At 44.1% G+C, this 27,882-nt stretch overlaps 1 protein-coding gene and 1 long non-coding RNA gene across 2 annotated transcripts in view; one reads left to right on the top strand and one right to left on the bottom strand.

Moving 5' to 3' along the window:
- The window catches only part of LOC144579916 (uncharacterized), a 166,976-nt gene that overhangs the window by 53,286 nt on the left and 85,808 nt on the right, over positions 1–27,882 (top strand). The gene's annotated exons all lie outside the window — the stretch shown is intronic.
- On the bottom strand, positions 357–22,403 carry RBP2 (retinol binding protein 2). The gene is made up of 4 exons (XM_035278270.3): positions 22,274–22,403; positions 9,526–9,704; positions 2,171–2,272; positions 357–606 (listed from the first exon to the last, which is right to left on the bottom strand). Exons 1-4 carry the CDS (start codon positions 22,344–22,346, stop codon positions 556–558), a joined length of 405 nt encoding a protein of 134 aa, XP_035134161.1. The 5' UTR covers positions 22,347–22,403; the 3' UTR covers positions 357–555.

Raw genomic sequence — 27,882 nt, 5'->3', positions numbered from 1 at the left:
CCCAGCCTGCTCAGGGCAAGGTGCAAACTGGGAGATGTATGTATCCTGAAATAGAACTTTGGAGAAAGAACGTGCTATCCAAAGTAATGAGTCTCAAACGAGGGATGTTCAAGAATCAGTAGCAGATGCTGTGTTGGCCATAAAATGTTTCCAGGTAAGATGCCCTCCTCCCCACCAAACCAACAAGCAAGCTAAGAAAAAAGAAACAAAATAAAAGGAATTGAAACAAATTAATAAACGGCAACAACAAAGCCATGTACAAACCCACACAGACAGCCACCTCTTCTGCCTGTGGGTAAAACTGACAGCTCTAGAAATGAAGAGAGATCGATGTAAATGGTTTCAAAGCATGGGAGTAATTTTTGTTTTTCCATTTAATACTAGGTTTCAAAGGAGGAGAATATATCTATCACTGTTACACACGCATTCTGTTTAAAACCCATCCAGATGCCTTCATGGGGCTCTGTCAAAGAGTGGGAAGGTCCCCACAGCTGCTTCTCAAAGCCAGGAGAGGGCAGTGGGGAGCTCATGCTTGGCAGGCCTCCCGCGTCGCCATCACTTCTTTTTGAACACTTGACGGCACACCTGGTCGCCACAGGTCAGCTCCTGTAACGTCAGAAAGTGGGTGAGGGGCTAACAAGCCAGGTCTTTCTTTTGCCCAGCCCTCAGTCCCTTTGGTGTCTGGGGGTGGGAGGTTGGAATAAAGAGGACACTTAAGCATTTTGGGCAAAGGGCATCTCACAGACCCAATCAGCAGGCATGCCCTGCAGGTAGCAGTGATTTGATTTTGAAACCTGAATTGAGCTTGAACAACTATAAAAATGAAAAATGCAAAGAAATTACCCTCTTGGGCAGGATTTCTCCTACTCCCATGATTAAAGTAATATAGCCTAATTTATAAAAGGCAGCGAAGCCATGAGGAAGGAAAGGACCTAGAGTGGAGAAGTGTTTGGAAGGTACGGGCCTGCAAAGATGCTGGCCGGTGAGCTGCTCCTCCAGCCTGCGGGCTTTCTGCCCTCTGGTGATTAGAACATTCACTGGCAGTGGCACAGGTACCCACAGGGTGTGAGCTGCAAAAGGGCTTTCCCAGGCTCGCCTGTGCAGCCGACAAGGTGCTGCTTTTCATCCAGATAGAGGGAACCCCAGGCCTTCTTTGACTCTCACTGATCCTTGAAGGAGGAGGGAAAAACATGAGTGTGGGAAGGACCACCACCATCATTACAGTTGACTATGAATCCATTGTCTAAGCCACAGGGACCGCTGGGGATTGTATTACAATTAGAAAAATCCATCATCCAAACCAGAGCAGGTAGGGAGAGCCGTCAATGGAAAACATGATGAATGCCTCCCATATATCATCAGCTGACACTGCCTTCAAAATAAAGATCTCAGGTGAAGCAAGGCTGGCTGTGAAGGGTACCATGGCAACCTGAATACTGACATTGGAGCCAGGTACCTGCCTGACTCCAAAGGTGAGTGAATTAATGAATGAAGAGCCATTCATTGAATGAGCCATTCATTTACAAATGAGCAAAAAAAGATGGAGTGAAAAGTTTTTCACCATTTGAATGCTGAATCCATGAAGTGCCTTGAAGATTGAAGAATGAAAAACTAAGCTGTCTTGACAGATATAAGTTATTTAAGGATATCAGCTATTGTTCCTACTGCTCTGTTCTAGTGCTAAGTTAACCTAAAATATTTTGAGGTCAGGAGGACATATGTCATGGAGAGAGGTCAATGGCTGTAGCAGTTTCCAGGCAGAGCGGGTCCCCTCTCATCCCTACCCCACTCCCTCTCTCTTCCAGGCTCCCCTCATTTTGAGAAAGCCCTGTCCCACCCTCCTCTAGGGCATCTAAATTCTTGGGCTCACATTTCTCCCCAGTTGGTCTTTAACAGGTTCCCTGTATTTCTCCTTGGATCTCGGCTTCCGAACTCAGCATTTTGCACTTTCTTTTGAATTGCAGCTGTTCACAGAAACAGCCATATAGATTTCTTTCTGGAGTCCCCTGAGCCAGATGGGAATGACTTTCTGACTATATCACCACATGCATTTGGCTGGAGCTCAGGGGAGGAGTGCAGGGTCATTTTTCTTGTCAAAGGGCCTGGCTAGGTGACCACAGTTGAGTGTGTAAGAGCAATGGAAGGGAGCTGAGCAGACCCCAGTACTTACCAGGTACAGCTTGCCCCCCTCGACCCACTGCTTCCAGCCGCGGTTCTCCTTCTCCCCCTTTTGTACACACACAAGGGCATCACCTTCCCAGGTGACCAGTGTCTGTAAAGACAGATTCCCAGGCAAGTCAAACATGTGATCTTGAGGGACCGAACAAATCTAAATCCATAGTTGCATTTCCTGCAGCCACTTCAGGGTCCTGCTTGCTCAAAGGGCAGAGCCCTCAACCTCAGGGAACCAAGATCTTTCCAATGTCATTTTCCACATACACCCTCCATTCCAGCCAAACCAGCTTATCTTGGCTTGCTCCATTTTCTTTTAAGGAATTCTACTCTTCCATTTTTCCTTATGGTAAAGATAGCATTTCAAATCAGTGGGGAGAAGATGATAAATTTCACTATATAATGAAGTAAAATTTCTGGAAGGGAAAAATACCTCAAAGTCAACAGAAAAATAATAAAATGGGGAAAAATGATATCAGCAAAGATTTAATTTTCTTATATGTAAAGGGCTCCTGTAAATCAATAAGAAATATGTCATTATCATAATAGTTCATATGAACAAAGAACAAGAACCAACAGCTTACAAGGGGGAAAGAACCCTAGCAGATGGCTTCTAGACATAAGAAAAGATATTTAGCCTCACATGTTATAAGAGAAATGCAAACAAAGGCTGTTTTTCAGATATGGTCAAAGATCAAAGAGTTTGATAATACACTGAGTTGGTGGGAGAGTAGAGAAGCAGGCGCTCTCTCTTATCCATGGCACGTGGGGATATAAATCTCTTTGGAGGGCAATTTTATATTATCTTTCAAAATATAAAATTGCATTATACTTTTTGATCTAGAAATTCTACTTCTGGGAATTTCTCCTTCAGAAATCACACTGTGAGAACTGTCCATTGTAGGACGGTAATAAAGGCAGGGGAGCTCCCTAAATAATCAGGGGTTGCCTAGATGGCTCCAGTGCCAGCCTTCTTATCCAGAATCAAATGGATGGACCTTCTCCTGGTCCGTGGGTTCCTCCTAGCAGCAATGCCAACTGGTTCACAGCACAGGGGAAGCAGCAGAACATGTGCTGAACAGCCCGGCTACACTGGCCGGCAGGTTGGAAAAGCCGTAGCCCTGCTGGATCCCAAGAGTTCTCAAACCCCTGTGCACATATTTACAAACGATTTACTCTTCAAATTTCTCCTCCTCCTGTTCCCCACTTTTATGCCTCTTACTACTTGTTATAATCTGTACTACCCCTAGGTGGTCCTACAGGGCCAACCACTTCTGTGCCCAAATTAGCCATGTATTTCCTGAGATGATTACATCACTCCCCTCTGAATGGTTCTGTGTCTGTGCTGTTCTTCGGGAATGCTAGCTGATTTTCTCCCAAGTCTGTGCAAACTATATTATGCCTCTCTGAACAATATTATGCTAAGGACCAGATGTTTATTTTCCTTGATATCTAGTAAACCCAGTTGGTGATAAACTGACCTGTGTTTTTTTTTTCCCCAGTGTCCTCATACATTTGGGCCTGTTTTTTTTTTTTTTGTACAAATCTGTTTTCTACAGATTGTTAAATCTACTTATTTCTAAAATAATATTTGACCTTGACCATATTACATACTTTATGTGCAATTTTATTCCTCCTCATTTTACTCCCCAGTGCATCACAGCATTGTTTGTTACAGCAAAGGACTAGAAGCTTCGTAAATTCTGTCAGTGGGTGGCTAGTTAAATATGGCGTGGTTCATCCCTGCAATGCAGTCATTGAAAGAATATAGCCACAGTGTACAGTTTAAGTCGAAAAAGCAAGGAGCAGAGCCAAGTGCAGAAAGTAGGGAGGGGGGAGTGTGTCTGCATACATATGTTTGTACATGCTTCCTGCAAGGAAGTGAAAGAAACCCTAAATAGTGATTGTCCCTGAGGGGAGAACTGAGTGGCTGGGGGCTAGGATAGAAAGAAAATTTTTACTTTTTGATTTTTAAAAAACCATCTGCATGTATTCATATTCCCAAAGCTAATTTGAAAATAAAATTCTACATGTTTTCTAAAGAACAAAAAGGTCTCCTCCTCCTTCAGGGCCATCCTAAACCTCACATCTTTAAAGGTCTTGGAGAAGCTCAATTCACAGGTTGCCCTCCTTGCTCTTCTGGGAGGAAGATGTTGTCTAGAATAATCATCTGTGATGAGCCTTGGACTCTGAGTTTTCCACTAAACAGATGACAAGGGACTCATGTCTTCAATTTAGGCAAGGACTGCGTCTTCTGCCCTTCTTACTCCCAGTTTGCCTCACACATGATAAACACCTAATACATCTTGGTTGAATTGATGCCTGTCTCCCCCAATAGAAGTAAACTCCATGAAGAAGAGGCTGTCATTTCTGCAACACCAGACTCAGCACAGTGACCGGTATTGTTGAATGAATCTCTGTTTGTTGAAACATAGTCTTGAAGTAAATCCATTTGCCTCTTTGCCTTAGTTTCTATGGTCCAACCAGAGTGCACACACATCCATCAGTATGGACACTATATGGTCATTGCTCATTTACTTGTCTGCCTTCCCCAGGAGGCTTACAATGCCTCAAGGCAGGAGAGGGCATCTGATTCATCGTATTATCACTAGCTACTTACTTAGCCCTGGCATGTAGTAGAGGCTTAGGAAGGAAGGGAGGAGGAAGGGAGGAGGAAGGAGAAAAATGTTAGTGCATGGGGCCTGTCCTAATATTTTGCTTTAATAACTCATATTGGACAGCAAGATTAAAAGTTGTTCTGACCCCAAAGTAAATTGGTTGCCAATAAATTATGGTAATGCTTACAAGATTATAGCCTTACTCTTATATAAAAGTAATAAGAAGCAGAAAGAAGAGAATGGTTAAATGAACTAGAATTTCTCAATTTTAATTTGCTTTTAGTTGGTGCCCTTCATCCCTGCATCAGAAGAGATTTTAAAAAGAGGCTAAATTGCCTTAAAAGATCCTCAGGTTGAGGAAATGGATACAAGCAAGGAAAGCCCTTGGTTCTCAACTAGGGGATGAAGAAGGAGTACATTCTAAGGGCAATAGCTATACACAGGATTAAAGAAGAAACCTGGGCCCCCGCTGTGCTTTCCACTATCACAGTTTCCAAAGCTAACATTGCTTAAAGCAGCCCTTTATGATAAATGAGATACACGTACTGTATCAATGTTAAACTTAGACAACCCTGATAACTATACTGCAGTTTTACAAGAGAATATCTTAATTCTTAGGAAATACATACTGAACTATTTAGGGCTAAGGCATCTGATTGTTCAGAAAAGAATTGTATATTAGAAAGTATGTGCAAATGATAAGCAAAGGGGGGAAATATGGTAACTCTTGATAAAGAGTATACAGGCGTTCTTTGTTATATTCTCATACCTTTTCTGTAAGTTTGAATTACTCTCCAAAATGTGTGTGTGTTTTTTTTTAAGGAAAATAATGCTGAAGGACAGTATTTTTTTTTTTTTTAAGGAAAATAACACTGAAGGACAGTATTCACGTGCTCAGCCCTCCTCAGTGCACTTGCCCTCACTTAAGAGTTCTTGGGTTTGCCTGCAGGACCCTGGTCTGGCAGCCCCTGGTGCCATCCCCTGGAGGAAGGTGGCTTCCCTGCTTGCCACCCCTCTTCTGGGGGCTCCCATCTTCTTCTGCCATCAGAATGTCATTATTGGCTCTAACTGCCATTGTCTATCCCTGATTTTCCCTGCTCTTACTGTCTGCCCCAATTTCAATTACTGATTATTTATTATTAAGATATAATTCACAAAATATAGAATTCACCCTTTCAAAATATATAATTCGTTAGCTTTTAGTATACAGGTTGTGTAACCATCCCCATATCTGAATCAGGCGATTTTCTTCACTCCCCAAAGGGAACCCCTAAGTATTAGCCATCACTATTCATTTCCTCTATCCTCTGTCTCTGGGCAGCCGCTTTCTATCTCCGAGAATTTGCCTATTCTAGACATCTCATATACATCACACAATATGTAGCCTTTTGTGTGGGGCTTCTCTCACTCAGCACATTTTCCAGATTCATCCATGTTGTAGCATGAGTCTGTCCTTCATTCTTTATTATGGCTGCATATAATCCATGTTCCATTACATGGATATCAATTACTTATTTTAATTTAATTTTACTTTGGGGTAGCTTGTGTGGTTTTGAAAGGGGCTTTAACTTCTCTTAGAAATCAGCTAGGATAGGAAGTTGGGAATACATAGGATCCACAGGAAGGAAGAAGGGGGTCCCTGGCTCCTCAGAGGAGAATTGACTCTGTGATCAATGTGGTTTCATTGCTTCTGCTCTGGGCTGGCACAGAACTGGGCACTACAGGGCACAATATGTGCCTCTCCTCCACACTGCTGAATGGGGAGATTTCCAGAGGGCTCGTAGGGTGACCAAGTAGTTGAGCATGGAGCCCTGGGAAACAACAGCATGAGGAGTACCACACGCACGCTCATAAGCATCCTCACACTCCCACACGTGCATAGGTGTTCACTCAGGCATGCCACCAAGTGTGGGTGACAAGTTAATCAGAGAGGCCAGGTGTGGTGGCTCATGCCTGTAATCCCAGCACTTTGGGAGGCCAAGGCAGGTGGATCACTTGAGGTCAGGAGTTCGAGACTAGCCTAACCAAGCAGGTGAAACCCTATCTCTGCTAAAAATATATATATACATACAAAATTAGCCGCGTGTGGTGTCTTGCACATGTAATCCCAGCTACTCGGGAGGCTGAGGCAGGAGAACTGTTTGAACCCTGCCTGGAGGCAGAGGTTGCAGTGAGCCAAGATTGAGCCACTGTACTCCAGCCTGGGCAACAAGAGCAAAACTCTATCTCAAAAATCAATCAATGAATCACTCAGTCAAACAATCAGAGAAAGAGATTCACCCATTCTCTAGCATCCCCTTCCAGCTGAAGGGTTTCAGTGAAGTTACAGAAGTAGGTAGTTATTGTGTATCTGCTCTGCATGGTGATTCTCATGGGAATGACTCATTGTTGAGGGCTGGGCAAACTGTCCTGGGTACTTCTCACCCACTACCAAGGTTGTGTGTGTGTGTGTGTGTGTGTGTGTGTGTGAGCGTGCGCGTGTGTGTGTGCATTCACTCTGGCTTTCTGATGAAGCAAAGAGGAGGCAAGCTGTGGGAGAGAGGATTCTCTCTCTCTGCAGGGCTAATTGCTGATTCTGAAGAGGGGAGAAAATGGAACATGAAGAGGCAGAAGAAGGGTAGGAGTAGTGTTAACACGTGGAATCCATTAAGGGCTGGAAGGGTGATTTATTTTAGGAAGAGCAAGTTCTCTAACATCAAAGGTGACAAAAGATCAAGTCAGAGAGGACAGGCCTGCTTTTCAAGAGCCCACACCCAAAATGGAAAGGCAAAGGAAAATAAATCATTTTGCGCTGATTGGGTTGGAACAGCAGAGTGATGCAAAAACTTCTCAGACCAATTTTCCTAGCAACTCTGGCGTCCAGTGAATTGGCTTTTCAGTTATATGGTTCACAAGTTCTGGAAAGGCTTGTGGATCCATTATCCCCTCAGGGAGGGGTTCCATAAGTGGACATTCCAGGGCCCAGAATCTTAAGTTCTCATGCCGAGAGTGCTCTGATGGAAAACTTTCTGTCATGCTTTATATTTCCCTACTTTTCCTTAGCAAAGAACACTAAATATAATTCAGCCTTGACTTGATGGCTGTGATTATCAATTCTGCAGGACAACTTGTCTGAGAATTAAAGTGTGTCCAGCTGTCTTGGCTTTTAAGTCATCATCAAATAATAACAACAGCTTTTCCTCTCCACCCTAGGAGAGGAGTCAGAGCTTGTGCCCATTGCTTTGGGGAGAGTTGAGACCTCTGACTTCGAAGGAGCTCCTGGAAGCACAATGTGAGAGTCTTGGGGTGGTGGCCTGACCCTGGGAAGATCAGGACTCATGGTGAGAGGGAAAGAGGGGGGCAGAGGGTGTTGCTTGCTTTGTTGTGGCACCTAAGGGGCGGGCCCTTTGCCAGGGTGGGAAGCTGACAACACGAATCCCTTGGGTTGGAGTACTGAGCTCTATCCTCCCTCAGTTTGGGAGATAGGATAGAGGCCCCAGTGGCTGAGTTGGCACAGAGGGAAAGGATGCTTTGAATATTCAAACTGCCCACCTTGTACAAAATGCATGGGCATGGACAGTTAACAGTCAATTGCAACCATGGTAAATGACAAGCCAGGAACCTTTCCAAATCTTTTGGACTGTGTATCCCTGGGGTTTGTTATGATGGGAAGGTTGGGTGGAATCCTTAAATACGACTGAGATTAGATTTATCCTATTCCTGTTTGGTGGGGATTGATCAGGTGTAATTTGATTTGGAAAATCAAAAACAGGCACACTGAGCATGAATATGAGCAGGAGCGCTGGTTAACTGGGAAGGGATACCACACCCTAATGCTGGGGAGAGCTGTTGCTCCCCCTGCCCTCCCCAGCAACTCTCCACTTCTCCCTGGTGCCTCTGCGTCATTTGCAAACAGCTCCTGTGGGCAAGGGCCTGCCTCTTCTGCAAATTCAAGTTTTTGGGGTTTGAGATAACTCCCCACTCCCCTCTCAGAGTTGTTTTCTGCCTGCTTTCAGGGTCTTACCTATATTGAATAGTTCAAAGAGTGAAAGTCTGGCTTTCTGGTACATGGAGGGTTGCCTAGATTATCCCGTTGGTTAAGGCAATGCTAGGGCAGAAGCCACAAACTTGCCAGAGACTTCCCCAAGTTATTAGGGCTGGATAAATCTTGACTCCACTTAGCTTACCAATGTTTTTTTAATTTGCATTATTCTTTTCTTTAAAAATGAAATCGGTTGTGCTCATCTATAATTGAGATGTTTTATTTATTTTATATTTGTCCTTTCTCAGCAGAATCATAAAAAATTACGATATTTTATATAAAAGCATCTGATTTAACTATGTCTCCTAAAAAAATCTGCCACCTTTAGCCTTCACTCCATGGTAGCGCTTGGCTGGCACTGGGCAGGGCTGCCCCCTTTCCAGGTGCCCTTGCTCCCCAGCAGGTACAGGTGCTGTTCTTCCCTGTGATATTCACCTTGCCCTCTTCTCTCTGCCTGCCAGGCCCATGGCTGTATATGACTCACAGGCCCTGGCCAAGATCCTGGAGAGGTTGAACTCTTAATCCCTCCTTGGCCTGCCTCTTCCTACTAAACTTTCAGTAAGTGTTCATTGCCAGCATCATTAAGGCCATCTTGATCTCCCTTTCCTGATTTTTCCCAGGTTGTTTCTATCATTTTTGTTTCATCATGATACCTGATATTCAGCCCCTACACAGAATGTGTGAGTGAGAAGGTACTATAGCCCCGTGTAGTACCTTAACATGCCGGTTGTCCAGGCCCTTTGTGTACTCATCAAACTCTACTCCAACAGTGAAATCCACATCGTAGTTGCGGAATGTGCTAGTGGTTTTTGTCTTGAAGTTATCACCATTTTGATCAATAACCTTCGTCTGAGTGAGATGTACTGCAATCTTGCGGGTGGCAAAATCAATATCTGTTGGCAAAGGGAGTTGTGGAGGTTATGATGTGCTCAGCCAGACTCATTCATTTCTTTAACAAGACCAAACATTCAAGACTAGAGATACAGGCCAGGTGTGGTGGCTCAAGTCTGTAATCCCAGCAATTTGGGAGGCTGAGGTGGGCGGATCATGAGGTCAAGAGATCAAGACCATCCTGGCCAATGTGGTGAAACCCTGTCCCTACTAAAAACACAAAAATCAGCTGAGTGTGGTGGCGTGCGTGTGTAGTCCCAGCTACTCGGGAGACTGAGGCAGGAGAATTGCTTGATCCCGGGAGGCAGAGGTTGCGGTAAGCCAAGATTGTGCCACTGTACTCCAGCCTGGCGCCTGGCAACAGAGTGAGACTCTGTCTCAAAAAAAAAAAAAAAAAAAGACTAGAGACACAGATTGTATACAGGCCACTGTCTTTGCTTAAGTGGGAAATAAGCTTCTTACTTGTGGCCAAGTTGAGCATCTCAGTCAGTTGCTGGGGAAACCTAGGAGTCTCCTAGCACCTCCTCAGGATCCCTGACGGGAGGGAGGCATAGTATGCAGGGCTCACCCCTAAGCTGCAGCTCTCCAACACACACACACACACACACACACACACACACACACACACACACACACACAGCAGCTCTATTTTATCTGACCCATTGGGCATCCTCCTAAGAGTTCTCTGAAAATCTCATGGTTTAAAAGAAAAAAGACTTTGGAAACCATTAGTTGTAATCATGGATAAAGATGAAACTTATACAACTTTTGTTAATGTCCACAGCAGGGAGGGTTACAAGCTAGTTACAAGCTTCCATTTTGAAAAAAGTCAGATTTGAGCCTGATGGAATGATTTTAAGTAATATCAGCTACCTGGAAGGTAAAAGAATTCCATTCCTGTCTCCTAAGTTGAAAAGAAAAGTAAGTTCAAGCTGGCATGAGCTGGGGCACAAATGCCAGCACCTTGCTCACCTCTCATTCTCTACTATTTGTTGAGTACCTTCCATGTCTGTGAACTCACCAGGGGGCCCCAAAGCTAGTTCCCCTCTGAATCACCTGAGACAATGTAAAAAATGCAGATTTCTGGGTCTTATCCCAGGCCTAGAATCTGGGTCTTATCCCAGGATGGTAGAGTTCAGTGATTTTAATTTTGAACTTCGTCATAGGAGGCTGTTTGGAGAAAAGCTTCCATGGCTTAAAAATTTTGAAAACTACTGTTTAAGCGCCTACTTGTCATGTTAGAGATGACAAAGTGAAGACCTAGAGAGGCTAGTTCACTTGTCTAAACATGCATGGCTGAAACAGCAATCACAGTGGCTTGGGAATTGGATGGATGTGTAGAGAGATTGAGTTGGAAGGGGGAAACAGTGGTTTTCAGCTTGGATGATTAAGGTGAGAGCCAGGGAAGTAAACGAGGGAACTAGTTTTATGGGGAAACATGGGGAGCTGAATTTTAGGTAAGGTGAATCTGTTAACCATGCTACATGGACCCTTAGTGATATTTGGGGTAGCAATATTAAGACACTCTTTGGAACTAACCAGGGATGGTGCCTCAGAGTGTACCCTCCCTTGGGAAACCTTCCTCATTTTATTCTTCAAACAAACCCACAAGGTAAGTTTTATTTGAATCTTCATTTTACCAGTGTGGAAAAAACTGCCTCAGAGAAGTTGTGTCACTTTCCCTGGATCATATGGTGAGGAAGCAGTTGAGATGGTACTTGAACTCAATGGTCTGTCTCCAGGGTCAGTGCTGTGTTCCCCAAGCTCTGGGGTAGCCCAGTGAGATCATTCCCATGTGTGCACTTTCCGTGGCTGCCCAAGATACTAGTAATTTCTGACTCAAATTTCCCCTGGAGACACAGGGGCTGTGGGATTCAGCTGGATGAGCTCCCTGCTGGAGGTAGTTTGTTTTCCAGAGCTCTTGCATACTGTCCCCCACCAAACGGCAATTGTTTTCTAGGCCTAGAGGTGTATAATAAGTCAGAGCTGGAGCAATGGCACTCCAGCCGGGTACAGTATCTGACATCTCATTCAGCTTCAGCTCTGTGGCTTATGGAATTGTATATGAGCATGTCTAAGCCACACAGCCCACGAGGCATGGGATGCGGTGCGGGTGAGACGAATGGTCTCTCGGCTGCCTTTGGTACTGTGAATTCTTCTAGTCTTCTTGGCCAGCATTCCCAGAGCCCCCACTTCCCCATTGTGTTTGCCATGGGGTGCAGCTCTGTCAGATGTTTGGTGAGCAAATAAGTTTGGGAGATGAGGAATTAAAACCAAGACAAGCTGGTTTCTGCCCTGTAGAATTTCATAGATTCTTTAACATAGGAAAGGTACTTTATAACTCCAAGTTGGAGGGAGGGTACAAGATGCAGCTTTTCAAAGTCTTAGGTGGGCATGGAGCCCCTCTGTGGAGGAACATGCAGTCGGCCAAGTGTCCCCCACAACTTACTATGGAAAGGGCTCACAAAACCCTTTCTGACACATTTATCTCAGCCACCTTGGCTTTGCAATCATAAAATACCTGTTTAATTTTTCTCTCTTCAAGGTAACAACTGGCCTGTTTAGGTAGGATCAAGTGGTCAAGTATTTCTTACTTAAAAAATGAGCCCTTCCTTAAAATTGCTACAAACCACTGAAGAGCATCTTCCTTGTTCTAGTGAGTTCAAGCACATACTTGTGTCAGGCAGAGGAGCTGGCAAGAGGCTGGCATGTCACACTGCAGCCCTATTTCTATCCTTCTGCCCCAAAGACACAGTCTAGCAATCAGGGACATCTGTGTGTCCGGCTTCAGTCCTGTCCCTGGACGCTTGGCTCCAGATCTAAAGCAGCAGAAAGCAGAGGCCAGACGTGGAGCCGTTATTAACTGCATTACCTTGTCGTGAGGATCAGTTGTGATGGTGTTGGGGGAGCTTTGCCCAGTGCTGGCAGCTCGTGGTCATGGCTCTGTAAATGGAGGCTGCCATAATCATAAAATCATTATGAAGCCCTGATCTCACCAGCCAGTTTCCTTAGCATCCTTTGTGTTTTTCCATATACCCCTTGAACAGTTGCTCTCTGAATCCCTGTCACTCTCATCCGAGCTTTCCAAGTCTCATAAGATGCAGCCCCAGATTTGCCTCCTTCCTTAACTGCCGTTCAGGCCAAACAGTTTTATTGCTCCCCTCTACCCTCTACCTGCCAACAGGACTCGGCATCTCCCCCTGCATTTTTCATAGAGTTGGTTATTCTTTCCTGCAGTCTCACCTCTATGAGGACAAGGGCGATGCCATTCTCTTGCTCCATGTCCCTCCACACCAAAGAACCAGGATTTGAGCTAGGCACATAGTAAGTGCTCAAGAAATACCAAGGATTGGGTAGTGGAGGCAGCAAGGGCCAGGACAGTGATTATCGAAGTGAGGTTCCTGGGCTGGCAGCAGCATTAGCACCTGGGAACCTGTTAGAAATGTGGATTCTGTGCCACTGCACTCCAGCCTGGATGACAGAGCAAGACCCTGCCTCTAAATAAATACATATAAATAAAAAGAAAAGAAATGCGACACTGGGGCCCACCCTGGAGCTCTGTGGGCCAGGCTCTGCTTGTCCTAACAAGTCTTCCAAGTGACTCTGTGCATGCTGAAGTTTCAAACCGGGGTATAAATGAGTAAGGGTAAGGGGCAGATGCAGGTACAATCCTGTCTCTTATTTCCCAGCTATGTGACCTTGGAGAAATCACTCTTCCTTTGTGGGAAAATGAGGAAAAGAATGCTTACTTCAGAAGACTATTTCCAGTGTGGGTTCAGTAAAAATAATGGTAAAATGCTTTATGTAGAACCAAGTAGCTTGTCAGTATTCAGTGAACATTGCCATCCACTCTTGACCTTGTCTGTTTGGGTCAAGTAGGGACCAAGTCAGCGTTCAGTCTAGAATGAAATTCTTGGGTCATATTTATGCATCGCCATAGCTGTCTGCACTTCATGTTTTTTAAGGGGCTTGGACTCTGCAGGAGAAGTGGGAATGGTGGCTGATACACTCCCTTACTCTCATAGCCTTGGTCTGTCCCACAGGCATGTTATCCAGCCTGGTGAAACTTTTCTGTGTGGATCAGTTTCCTCACTCTGTAGTTGGTGATGGATAGAACCAACTTTGGCTCCTTCTCTAGCCCTTTGTTCTGAGGTCTGAGCTGTATTAACCATACTTCTGGAACAGTGGTTGGGAGATGGGAAAGAAAAACCACAGGTCACCTGTTAACCAGACGAGAGACAGGGGAGGGCCCTAGGAAAAACCACTAAGGAAGAATTAAAAGTAACAGAAATTTAGAACTGAAGTGTTCCTCTGACAGCAAGTCTGTTTCCACTCAATGGATATGGAAACTGAGGCCCTCAGAATTTAAGTGGTGGGTTCAGAGCCACCCAGTTAGGACAGCACTCCTGACAATTTCTTTACACATTCCGTCACTATTTACAACTAACCCCTTCCCCCAACTAAAAATTATTGCTTGTCCCTGTTTGCAGAGGAAGGTAGATCACAGCTAAAAATATCTATTGCTGAAAGAACTGGTTTGTCCGGGACACACCATCCCTAGTCAATCTTTCTGACCAGTGCCGGGGGAATCTTATTAGAAGACTATGCAAATGGAATCAAGCATCACTTCTCTTCTGAATTGAAAAATGCCTTGGCCTCTTGGCCACCCTTCGGTGTTTGCACAACCCAGTAAATCATGTCACCTCTGCTCTGCCCTAGGGAAGGGAGCCAAATGTTCCGTTGGTGGACTCATGATATTTCTAATCAAAAGGGTTTAACTGCAGTTGTAGAATGAACACGCACACACACACACACACACACACACACACACACACACACGAGATTATAAAAACACTTCCTGTCTGTACTTTGCGGAGAAAATTATTTTCCTGGTATGGTATTTTAACAACAGGGTTATCGAGTATGTTTTATCTGCTTTTCTGGATTAAAGGTATCTCTGAGTCTGATTTATAGCCAGGTGAAATGAATTTCTATTTCGGAAGGAGAGGTCCAAAGGCAAGCTATTTCTGAATAATATATATGGCTTTTAGCTGCCGCAGAAGGAAAAAAAAACAACACTGACGTGACTTTATTAAAGCATACTTTTCATAACTGCATTTTGAACAATACAAGCCATAAAGATGAAATATGAGTATGCAACTTAACATTAAAATGCTTTGTAATGTGCTTGTGAAAAAAGCTCAAGTTGCCGGCGAAAAGGGCAGGTGCTCTTTGTAAATTAAAGAGCAGAGAGGCACAAGTATTCATCATCTGAAATCTGAGAACCATTTAAAGTGCAGCTTTGATGGGCTTCAAACTTGGACTCCTTAATTCTCAAATCGTTGGCACTCTTAGGCAATTGTGAGAAGCAGAGTGGAAGAACAATTTTCTCCTTTTTTCCATGCCACTTCCTCCTCAAGAGAATTCATTTAGAAAGGAATTAGACGAGATCCCTGCCTGCCTCCTCCTCTCACTTCCTCCTATGCACTGGGGGCAGTCTGCAGACCCTGGGGAGGCTCCTGCTCCCTCTGCAGAGTTTCTCCTCCCCATTCTTAGTCCACTGCATCCTTACTGGGATGGAGATTAGGGTGGAGGTGCTGCCAACACATGCAAGGATAGACCTGTACAAAGGGATGTCACCTATCATTGCCTGGGCTTTTTCCATCTCTCAGTATTTCCCCTTTGAAAGTCCTACCAGGTACCACATGGTTCAAGTAGAGACACTGGCAAGGTGTATAACCTCATTGCCTTGTGAGCACCATCAGGAATCCAGATTTTATGAAATAAATTCGTCATTGGAGCATCAGACATCCATCTCTCTCTCTATCTATCAGTCATCTATCTATCTACCTACCTACCTATTCATTTTCACCCAGGGACTGTGAGTGATCCTCTTGCAATGTTTCTGAGTGTCCTGCCTATTTACTTTGGAGGCCTTCATCTGGACAAACTTGTTCACAATGAAGCTCTTCCCTGCCTCCACGTTTCATACCCCCACCAAGAGTAGTGCTGAGGAAAGGGCGGTGGGTGTTAGAAGCAGATAGCCCGGGCTCCTGTCTTAGGCTCCATCATTACCCAACCACACATGGCTGAGTGAGCCTCTCCACTTCTCTGGCTTCCGATTCCTCACCCCACAAAATGGAAAGCATTTCTTCTGTATTTATCTCTGACTGTACCCTGAGCTCTATATCCCATATCAAAGTGTCAATTTTAATACTCCACTTGAATGTGTAACAGATATCTGAAACCCAAATATACAAACTAGAATTCTTAATGCATACTCCCCTGTCACCCCAGTCTGGTACTTCCCCCTGACCCACCCAAACTCACTGCTCCTGTGACTTCCCCATTTCAGCTCATGGAATTGTCATCTGCCCAGTTATTCAGGCCTAAGCCTGGGACCCAAATTCACTTCTATCATTTCCTCTCACTTCATATTCATCTGCAAACCCAACCCCATGAGCTTTATCTCCAAAATATATGCTGAATCTGTCCTCTTTTCTCCAGCTCCACAGGCTCTGCCCTAGCCTAAGCCATGGTCATTTCCTGTCCGGACAACGCAGCAGCCTTCTAACAGGTCTCTCGGCCCCTCTGCTTGCAATCTTGCCTTCCTGTGATTCATTTTCCATGCTATAGCCATAGTGATCCTTAAAGAATACAAACAGGATCAGTTTTTCTTCCCAGGATACAGCGGGTGTGTGTTTTGCCTTCTGCCTACCTTTCCACTTTCACTCCCCCACCGTACTCCAGCCCTCCAATCCACACACTTCCAACTCCCAGCACCAGCTTTCTCAAACCATTGGGCCAAAGCAATTCTCCCACCTCAGGCTCCTGACAAACTGGGATCACAGGCACATGCTGCCATGCCCAGCTAATTTTTTTATTTTCTAATTTTTTGTAGAGACAGGAGTCTCACTATGTTGTCTAGGCTCATCGTGAACTCCTGGCGTCAAATTACCCTCCTACCTTGGCCTCCCAAAGTGTTGGGATTACAGGCCTGAGCCACCGTACCTGGCTTCATGTTCCTAAACACACCCAAAGCCTTTGCACTTGCTGTCCCCTGTGTTCAGAATAACACTTGCCAGCATTCAAATCTGGGCTCCACTGTCACTCCCTCAAGCCTTCCCTGACCACCCATCACAGTCCACTCCATTACTCTTTTTATTTTCCTCCCAGCACTTACCACTACCCAAAATAATCTTAAGCTACTTGTTGACTTTGTTTCCCCACTAGCACGTAAACTCCATGCCAGCAGGGAACTCGCCTCCTCACTTCTCACTGTATCACCACTGCCTAGAGCACTTCCCAATGTGACCTCGATACATTTGTTGAAAACCGAATTCACTAAAATGAAGAAATGTATATAAAGCTCTAGTGTGATGTGTATCATGGTATGAGAATAGTTTGTGCACGTGCTTACCCATCATGCTAGACACCCGGCTCTTAAACGGTTAGGATGAGATTTTGCACATGGCACATATTTGGGAAATATTTTCTGGCAGAGACCTTAGACAGGAGCTGTCAGACTTCAGTCTCTCCAGGCTCCCCCCTTCCTAGTGGAGCTTTCAGAGCGCCACTAGAACTGCTAGAAGTGTTTGCAATAGCCACTGCACTAAGTCTGTGCATGTTCATGTACATGAAAAAGATGTTCTTCATAGAAGATAATCCTCACCTTCTTTTGTGAATTAAGAAATGATGGGTATTCCTCAAATAATTACAACTTATGGAATAAAAATTTCCTAGAAGAGGTATAAATTTAATTCGGACACATGCTTCCCCATGTTCACTGGTTAAAGTTATGTGATGGCTTTTTTCATTTTCTAGGCCGACTCTTTCTCCTCCAGTCACCAAATCCAGTCTATTTCCTGCTCTGGACATCTCCCTGTTTGCCCTTTCTGGGTACTGCTCTCAACACCTTCCAGGGCCGTTGTGACAACCTCTTCAGTTCTCTGACAGTCTGCTGGTCTATTCATTTCAAGGCTGTCAGAGTGAGCATTGATAGTGTCTCCCTCCTCTGCATACAGTTTCCTCCCAGGCCCTCCCCTGGCAGGGTGAGGTTATGTGTGGCATACTGACTTAAAGATCCTGTTGCTCTTCCAGACTCTTCTTTTGCCTCCTCCTTGCACTTCACCCTCTGGTAATATAACTCCTGCTGGTGTCCCAGGCCCATGCCTGTGCACATGCCCATGGTGCTGTGCTTGACTCCATCTCTGCTTGGAGAACTCCTGTTCTTCCTTCAAAACTCCACCAAGAAGTACTCAGCAAGCCTTCGCTGACCGCATGTACTGCAGCTCCCTTCACCGCCATGCACACACTTATTGTTACTATTGTTCTGTTGATACTCTATCCCCTCCGAGCCCAGGAGTGGCCCATCTACGGCTGATTGTATTTTCTTAAATGGCTGCGACAACACTTTTCATCCTACACGCTGTTCTTACTGTACAACTTTGACATTCATCCCACTAAGAGGTGGGGTCTATGTCCCTTTCCTTTGAATTCAGGCAGGCTTGTACCACTTCCACCAATAGAATATGGCGGAAGTGGTACCTGCAGTTTCTGAAGGTGGGTCATAAAGGCCATGCATCTTCTATCTCTTCTCTTTGGACACAGCCAGCATATTGTGAAAAAAAACCCCGGTCACATGGGGAGATCACATGTAGATGTTGAAGCCCCAGTTAAGGTCTCAGCTGCCAGCCAGCACCAGTCACCAGACATGCATATGAGTGAGGAAGCCTGAGATGGCTCCAGCCCCAGCTGCTGTCCAATTGCAACCAAATGAGAGCCTTTGAGCAAGAACCATCAGGGTGACCCCAGTCAGCCTCCAGAACCATGAGAAATAACAATTTAATGACTGTGGTTATTTCAAGCCGCTACATTTTGGGGGCTATGCACTACACAGAATAAAAAACAGGAACAGCATTTGTGCATGGCTGTACCTTAACTCCTCGCGAACAGGAATAGCATTTGTGCATGGCTGTACCTTAACTCCTCGCGAACAGGAATAGCATTTGTGCATGGCTGTACCTTAACTCCTCGCGAACAGGAATAGCATTTGTGCATGGCTGTACCTTAACTCCTCACGAACAGGAATAGCATTTGTGCATGGCTGTACCTTAACTCCTCGCGAACAGGAATAGCATTTGTGCATGGCTGTACCTTAACTCCTCACGAACAGGAACAGCATTTGTGCATGGCTGTACCTTAACTCCTCGCGAACAGGAACAGCATTTGTGCATGGCTGTACCTTAACTCCTCGCGAACAGGAACAGCATTTGTGCATGGCTGTACCTTAACTCCTCGCGAACAGGAACAGCATTTGTGCATGGCTGTACCTTAACTCCTCGCGAACAGGAACAGCATTTGTGCATGGCTGTACCTTAACTCCTCGCGAACAGGAACAGCATTTGTGCATGGCTGTACCTTAACTCCTCGCGAACAGATTCCAGGACTGGTTCTGCTTCAGATGGCCCAGTCTCTGGCATCCACGGCACCTTCTAAAGTGTTGGTGGAGGAGTTGAATGAGGCCCACCTGGGCAGAGTTAATGAACTCTTTCCCAGTATTCTTTCACATTACTGGGACCTCCTTATATCTGTCCTCCTTGGTCTCCCCTTTAAAATGAAGACCATCCCACCAACTCCTTCATCCCCTCATCTGACCTGAAGGAGGACCTACTTCAGGACATGACAAGTTCCTCAGGGCAAAAGTGTTCACCAACTAGTTTCTTCATTGTCACAAAATTATCTGGGGCCTTGAGAAACACCAGGTGCCTAAGAAGGCAGGAGAGGAAGTACAATTGACCCTTGGCTAACTCACCTTTTGAACTCTTAATGATGTAATCTGTGGCAAATCCAAAGGTTGCCATGATGTGTTACTCTGCAGTGTGTGGAGTGAGTCACTGGCCTAGTGACAAAGCCAGTTTACTGCCCAACCCCACATCTCAATAGAGTTGCTCTTTCCTTACTGAACCAACAGCCAGGCTCACAGAAAAAGTGAACTCTCTAGTGCCGCGGGTTAAAGAATTAGAAATCAATAATTCTTAGACAGGAAATATGCACCATCCTTAACTAGAGTTACACCTCTGGGGGTGTCTACACATGTTCTTCCCAAATGCCAAGGGTCTCACTGCTCAAAGAGTAAAGAAGGCAAGCTTCGTTGACATCTCAGTGTTGGGAAAGCAACTCTGCCTTGTGGCCTGGGCATGGAGGAAACTGTTGAGATCTGTTGGGCTGCTTTTAGCAGGTTAGATTGAAGGGGCGGCTCTACCTCACCTGCTTCTAGCTGAGCCCCCTGAGACCTGTCTTCAATCACTGCCATGGCTGCCCCACCCACTTTCCTGTGGCAGGTTGAAAAGGACAAGGGGTCCCACATCAGTGATGATAAGATGACTCTGGGTGAGGCATTTTTGCACAGGGCATCATAGGCTTGAGCAGGAGCAAGTTCCTGGGGTCCTGAGACACTGGGCTGTCAGCAGTTGGGTAAATCAGGCACCAACAGATCCGCACTCTGGGTTTAGCTAGTAGTACCAACTGTGGTATTAATCAATGGAGTGTCAGCCTAACACTTTATACTGCAGAGGTCATTGGACAAAGAGATCAAACAATTTTCTCATAGTGAAATCAATGTAATGTGATGTTAAATTGGAAGTTTTGGCTGAAGCTTTAAGAGACAATAAATATTTGATACCAAGGAGAATTAGGAAGTTCAATCTGAAACCTCAATGATGAAGATATCCAAACACCACATTCACAACTTGTGAGCCCCTAACTCACTTAAAGGTGTAAGCTGGTGTGAAAAGAGTCCAGAGGAAGGCTATCATTAGAGGGAGGATTTCTTGGAGAGAGTTATGTGTACTGTGCATCCTCTCGACCCCCAGGAGAAGAAAGGGTAGTGGGAATGCTTGCCCCCCACCTTAAGCCTAGAGAGTTGGGCTTTTGGGGACCACTCTGCAGAGCCATAAACTAAACAAAGCCTAGATTTTGAATCTAAGTCATCATAGGATTTTTTATTATTTAAGTATGAGCAGCAAAAGACACAAGATTTCTTTCTAATTATATTACTCAACTCGGGCTTATTCAGCATACTGCTGAAACCTTGAAACTTCCAAATAACCCTCGTTAAATACTTTCGATTGCTCAAAACCACAGCTACATCCAATGTCACCTGGAGGGACAGACAAGGCTGGGGCTGTTATCCCTAATTTGCAGGTGAGGAAACTGAGGTTCCAAAAGGTTAAAACACTGGTTCAAGGTTCCAGAGCAAGCCCTGGGCTCTAGTTCCAGCTATCCTGACCCTTCTGCTTTGGTGTCCTCATCTGTATTATCTTGTTCAGAACTCTGGTTCCGAGCTACGCTCCAATCCATTTACTCATGTGTAGAATCAGAATGCCATTTCTGCTGGCCTCTCCTGGTACTGAAAAACACAGCTGCAACAAGTTTGAGGATGGGGCTCTGGTAGGAGGATTTTTGCCTCTTTCTTCCTTCCCACAAGCATATTGAGGTAAAAATCCTGCTCACGAAATGAAGAAGAAAGCTATTCAGTGTTGGAAACCAGTCTAAAGAACATGAAGAAAGCGCTTAGCTTATGAAACTTATCACAGCTCTCCTTGTTCGTTGAGATGGTGGACATTTTCAAACTAGAAGTTTATCACAAAGAAAAACTCATAATTTCCACTCTTGGAGAGACCTCCCACCATCATATGCAAGTTACTATTGGGCCTCTAACTCCATCCACTGCCATTTTTCTCATTCTATGTGTGGAGGAAGTTCCAGCAAAGTAACTCCGTGTGTGGAGAACTTTGAAGCTAGAAGAGGACATAAAGAGGCTGCTGAGGGAGAGAATAAGGATGGGCAACCAAAGCCCCTTTCCCAGCACCTGGAGCACAGGAGCCACCCAGCAACTGAGCTCCCCTCTGTGGACCCACTCACTCTGGTTTCAGGTAGAACCCGTAGGCTGGGCAGGGCTATGTGTTTTCTGCCAGCTCCGCAGGGAACCCACCCTGTGGTGAACTCAGACATACCGATTGGTAGCCCTTGGCCTGGAACCCAGTTCAGAAGTCAGATAAGCAGTGGGTTGTTCGTGCTATCTGACAAAAGCCTCTGTGGCCTTCCATGAACTTGATTTTCCCTAGGCTGAGAGATGTGCTAGCTATTTCTTTTCTGCTTCTCTATTACAAGACTCATAAAAGAGCAACACAGGGGTCATTGGTGGATAATACAGGTCTGAGTGGTTATCAAAGAGATGGTGGTCATGAGCCAGGGGAGCGATGGTGTTACCCTCTCAAATAGGCTTCACTCTGTGTGGGTGTGTCCTCCTAACATACACATTCAGTGTACATTTTCTGTGGGCCAGGCACTGTGTCAAGGCATCCTAGACATAATCTCATTTATCATTATTCCCAGTTTCCAAATGAGAAAACCGAGCCTCAGAGAGTTTTTATGATCTGCCTAATATTTCATAGCTGTACATGAAGCATGAGGATTCGCACACAGGTCTCCATAGCAGCACTGTCTGAAGGGCCAGACCACAGTACTCCCAACAACAACTTCCCTCCCCATCCCGTCTCCTCCTTACCCAGGGCCTTCATGTAGCCTTCAAAGTTTTCATTACTCTCCATCTCCCAGGTTCCATTCTGGTCCCTTGCCATGGTGGTGGCCTCTAGTTCAGTGAGGGTGTGTGATGGATGGCAAGGAGCAGGCTGCAGGAAGAATGTGTTGGAATGAGCTGCTTTTATAGCCTAGTGGACCAGGTTTATGACTCTGAAGATAACAGGTTCAAAGGGCAGAAGCACAACTCAAAAGAACTCTCCCTTGCAAAGTTCAGCAAGACTATGGGCAACCCAGGAACAAAGTCCTGGTGTGGCCAGGCATGGGCGTCCCAGTGTCCTGCACCATAAGCAGGGCCCTAGAACAGCTCAGTTTTTGGCTGGTTGAGTCCCTACAGGTTCCCTTGTCCCACACAGAACATTCCATCCAGCACTGGAGGAAAACAAACAACCGGTGTCTACCCTGCATGCACTATGGGTCACCAACACCCAGACCTCAAGCCTGGAGTCTGTCAGCCATGAATCCAGCGATTGCAGCAAGGCTGGTGAAATTGCAAAGACAGAATTCACACCAGTGGAGCTCTACTTTACTCTGTTCCAGGTAGCATGCATACTTCATCTTGTTTCAGTTTACAAGAGCTTGGTCAGCTACGTTTAACCATCCTTATTTTACAGATGAGAAAGGATCATGGAGGTTATATCACACATCTAATCATAACTTGTAAGTGGCTGAGCCAGGATTCAAACTCAGACCTGTTGGGCTCCAAATCCTTTTCTTCTGCATTATGCTAGGTCAGCTTTGAAAGAGGGCTGGAGCCTGACTTGAGAGCCTAACTCTCTCTTGTTTCCTGGGAAGTGCTCTGCGGGCTTCCAAACAGCGGGGTGAGACATGAGAAAAGTGTGTTCTGGGAATATGATTCTACTAAAAGCAAGCTGGGCCTGGAGGGGGTCAGATGGAGGCAGGGGGGCAGCAGGATGTTGTTTTAAGACCCAAGGAGCAAGCTGAGGATCACTTGGATCAAAGTTGGGGCAAAGCTGGACAAAGACCCTTGGTTCAGGACTGTTCTCCAAATGGGCTATCCTGATGGAAATAGGTTAGTTTATTGTTCTGACACTCTATTCCAAGATGTGCCATCTGAGAAGGAACTGTGAGGAATGGGGATGTGGGCTGAGAGAGATATACCGTGAGTTCCAAAATGAGACCTATTTTGATGATGACAGTGCAGCTCTCATATATGTATCTTTGTGCTGTGAAATCTAAGTAAATGGCTCTGTGTGTGGTATGAAGGATATAAAACAGCACATTTATCTTTCAGTAAATATACTGGAGTTAGGAAGACAGAGTGAAAAATGGCCCAGCTGTTGTCAAAAGGCCAATGGGGAAAGGTAAAGGATGAGAAAGAAATAACTTTACCACAAATGTAAAATGAATGGAGGAAGGAGTAGACAGATAAGAAACCTTGGAGATTCATCCTGTGACATCCAGCCAGAAGCTGCTGTAGGCTGAGCACTCAGCCTCCTAGGCTGAAGAAGTAGATATTCCCTCCTAGCCTTGAATTTCAGGGCCTCCACAACCCCTCTTGCCTGCAACTGAGTACCCCAAAGGCCTCCCCTATAAGAATGTGTAACGAAAAGCTGGCCTGGTAGGAGAAGGTGTTGGGAGCAAGAAAGGAGTTGCTAATTGCACTAAGCCAAAAGCTTGCATTTTGCCTCAAAAGGGCATTGAGGGAGGAGGCACTGGTCTTGGTGTAAGATGCAAATTTGAAACTGAGATACCTATATAAAGCCAGGCACTTGAAGGGCTACTCCCTCATTGAGTGTGCAAATTAGTCAAAATCTACGGCAGCAGACAAGAAAAAAGTTTATCTATTTGGCATGGGATCTACATAGGTTAAAAAAAAAAAAAGTCTGTTCTTCTCTGACCTTGGTTTGGGGTTTGAATTTATCCTTTCTGCTAGCTAAAATACTAAAATAATAAGCATCCCATGCTTGTTAATACTTGAAGGCTGCCAGGAATAAGTAAATGTAAAAGCTCTATAGAGGAACACACCTTCAAAACCAGACCAACCAGAATTCTGTGTGATAAAGCCATGCCAAATATGAGCTCATAATACAAAATTGTAACACACACTGACAAACCCACACAAACAGATGCTCTTTGTAATCCACCAAGAGCATCATCCAAAGAAACATACAGTGAAATTAGATTTCCAAGAGTTTCCATTAGTAAAAGCAGATACAGACTATAAAATAATTATGTGTAAAATAAATAAAGAAAATTAAAAAGCACTAAAAACATAAAAAGAAATAAAATAATGTTTTAAAAAACAGATTAAAAATGTAAAAAGAGTAGTTCTAGATATAAAAAATACAATCACTAAAATTAAGAAGGTAATAGATGGGATAAACAGTTGATTAAACACAGTTTAAGAAACAATTAGTGAAATAGAAGAAACAGTCAAGGAGATTACCCAGAATATATGTAACACAGAACACACTGTGGTGCAAATTTAGATAAAAATAAAAATACAATTCTAAAATTTCTCAGAGAGAACAAAAACAACCATACAGATTACCTATAAAAGAACAATGTAGGCTGGCTGGCAAGATGGCTGAATAGGAACAGCTCTGATCTGCAGCTCCCAGTGAGATCAGTGCAGAAGGTAGGTGATTTCTGCATTTCCAGCTGAGTTACCTGGCTCATCTTATTGGAACTGGTTAGACAGCAGGTGCAGCCCATGTACAGTGAGTCAAAGCAGGGTGGGGTGTCTCACCCAGGAAGTGCAAGTGGTTGGGGAACTCCCTCCCTTAGCCAAGGGAAGCCATGAGGGACTGTGCCCTGAGAAATAGGGCACTCCAGCCCAGAAAAAAGGTTAGAGGAATTGCTAACTAGAATAACCAGTTTAGAGAAGAACATAAATGACCTGATGGAGCTGAAAAACACAGCATGAGAACTTTGTGAAGCATACACAAGTATCAATAGCTTAATTGATCAAGCAGAAGAAAGGATATCAGAGATTGAAGATCAACTTAATTAAATAAAGCATGAAGATGAGATTAGAGAAAAAAGAATGAAAAGAAACAAAAAAAGTCTCCAAGAAATATGGGACTGTGAGAAAAGACCAAACCTACATTTGATTAAGGTCCTTGAAAGTGATGAGGAGAATGGAACCAAGGTGGAAAACACTTTTCAGGATATTGTCCAGGAGAACTTCCTCAACCTAGCAAGACAGGCCAATATTCAAATTCAGGAAATACAGAGAATACCACAAAGATACTCCTTGAGACAAGCAACTCCAAGACACATAACTGTCAGATTCACCAAGGTTGAAATGAAAGAAAACATGTAAAGGACAGCCAGAGAGAAAGGTCAGGTTACCCATGAAAGGAAGCCCATCAAACTCATAGCAGATCTCTCGGCAGAAACCCTACAAGCCAGAAGAGAGTGGGGGCCGATATTCAACATTCTTAAAGAAAATAATTTTCAACCCAGAATTTTATAACCAGCAAAACTAAGCTTCATAAGTGAAGGAGAAATAAAATCCTTTACAGACAAAGAAATGCTGAGAGATTTTGCCACCACCAGGCCTGCCTTAGAAGAGCTCCTGAAGGAAGCACTAAACATGGAAAGGAACAACAGGTACCAGCCACTGCAAAAGCATGCCAAATTGTAAGACCATTGATGCTATGATGAAAGTGTATCAACTAATGGGCAAAATAAGCATCTAGGATCATAATGACAGGATCAAATTCACACATAACAATATTAATCTTAAATGTTAATGGGCTAAATGCCCCAATTAGAAGGCACAGACTGACAAATTTAATAAAGAGTCAAGACCCATCAGTGTGCTGTATTCAGGAAATCCATCTCATATGGAAAGACATATAAGCTCAAAATAAAGGGATGGAAGAATATTTACCAAGCAAATAGAAAGGAAAAAAGGAGGGTTTTAATCCTAGTCTCTGATAAAATAGACTTTACACCAACAAAGATCAAAAAAGACAAAGAAGAGCATCATGTAATGATAAAGGGATCAATGCAACAAAAAGAACTAATGATCCTAAATATATATGCACCCAATAGAGGAGCACCCAGATTCATAAAGCAAGTTCTTAGAGACATACTTAGACTCCTACACAATAATAGTGGGAGACTTTAACACCCCACTGTCAATATTAGACAGAAAATTAACAAGGATATTCAGGACTTGAACTCAGCCCTGGACCAAGCAGACCTAAAAGACATCTACAGAACTCACCACTCCAACGTAACAGAATATACATTCTTCTCAGCACCACATCACTCTTATTCTAAAATTGACCACATAATTGGAAGTAAAACACTCCTCAGCAAATGCAAAAGAACAGAAATCATAACAACTCAGACCACAGTGAAATCAAATTAGAACTCAGGATTAAGAAACTCACTCAAAACTGTATAACTACATGGAAACTGAACAACCTGCTTCTGAATGACTACTGGATAAATAATGAAATTAAGGCAGAAATAAATAAGTTCTTTGAAACCAATGAGAGCAAAGATACAACATACCAGAATCTCTGGGACACAGCTAAAGCAGTGTATAGAGGGAAATTTATAGCATTAAATACCCACAGGAGAAAGCAGGAAATATCTAAAATTGACACCCTAGCATCACAATTAAAAGAACTGGAGAAACAAGAGCAAACAAATGCAAAAGCCAGCAGAAGACAAGCAAAAACTAAGATGAGAGCAGAACTGAAGGAGAGAGAGATATGACAAACCCTTCAAAAAAATCAGTGAATCCAGGAGCCGGTTTTTTGAAAAGATCAACAAAATAGATCTTTCAGTAAACATAAAGATACTGGAGTTAGGAAGACAGAGTGAAAAATGGCCCAGCGGTTGTCAAAGACTAATGGAGAAAGGTAAGGGATGATAAAGAAATAACTTTACCACAAATGTAAAATGAATGGAGGAAGGAGTAGACAGATAAGAAACCTTGGAGATTCATCCTGTGAATAACCAGAAATACAAATTACCATCAGAGAATACTATAAACTATATTTTGTATCCCACAGACATACAAACTACCATCAGAGAATACTATAAACACCTTTGTGCAAATAAACCAGAAAGTCTAGAAGAAATAGATAAATTCCTGGAAACATACACCCTCCCAGGACTAAACCAGGAAGAACTTGAATCCCTGAATAGACCAATAACAAGTTCTGAAATTGAAGCAGTAATTAATAGCCTACCAACCATAAAAAGCTCAGGACCAGACAGATTCACAACCAAATTGTACCTCAAGAGGATCTGGTACCATTCCTTCTGAAATTATTCCAAGCAATAGAAAAAGAGGGATCCTCCCTAACTCATTTTATGAGGCCAGAATCATTCTGATACCAAAACCTGGCAGAGACACAACAAAGAAAGAAAATTTTAGGCCAGTATTCCTGATGAACACTGATATAAAAATCCCCAATAAAATACTGGAAACTGAATCCAGCAGAACCTCAAAAATCTCATCCACCATGATCAGGTCAGCTTCATTCCTGGGATACAAGGCTGGTTCAACATATGCAAATCAATAAATATAATCCATCACATTAACAGAACCAATGACAAAAACCACATTACTAGCTCAATAGATGC

This window comes from Callithrix jacchus, chromosome 17 (genome assembly GCF_049354715.1).
Source record: "Callithrix jacchus isolate 240 chromosome 17, calJac240_pri, whole genome shotgun sequence".
Taxonomy (NCBI): Eukaryota; Metazoa; Chordata; class Mammalia; order Primates; family Cebidae; genus Callithrix; species Callithrix jacchus.
The sequence above is the reverse complement of the archived record's forward strand: the minus strand, read 5'-3'. Positions and strand labels throughout refer to the sequence as shown.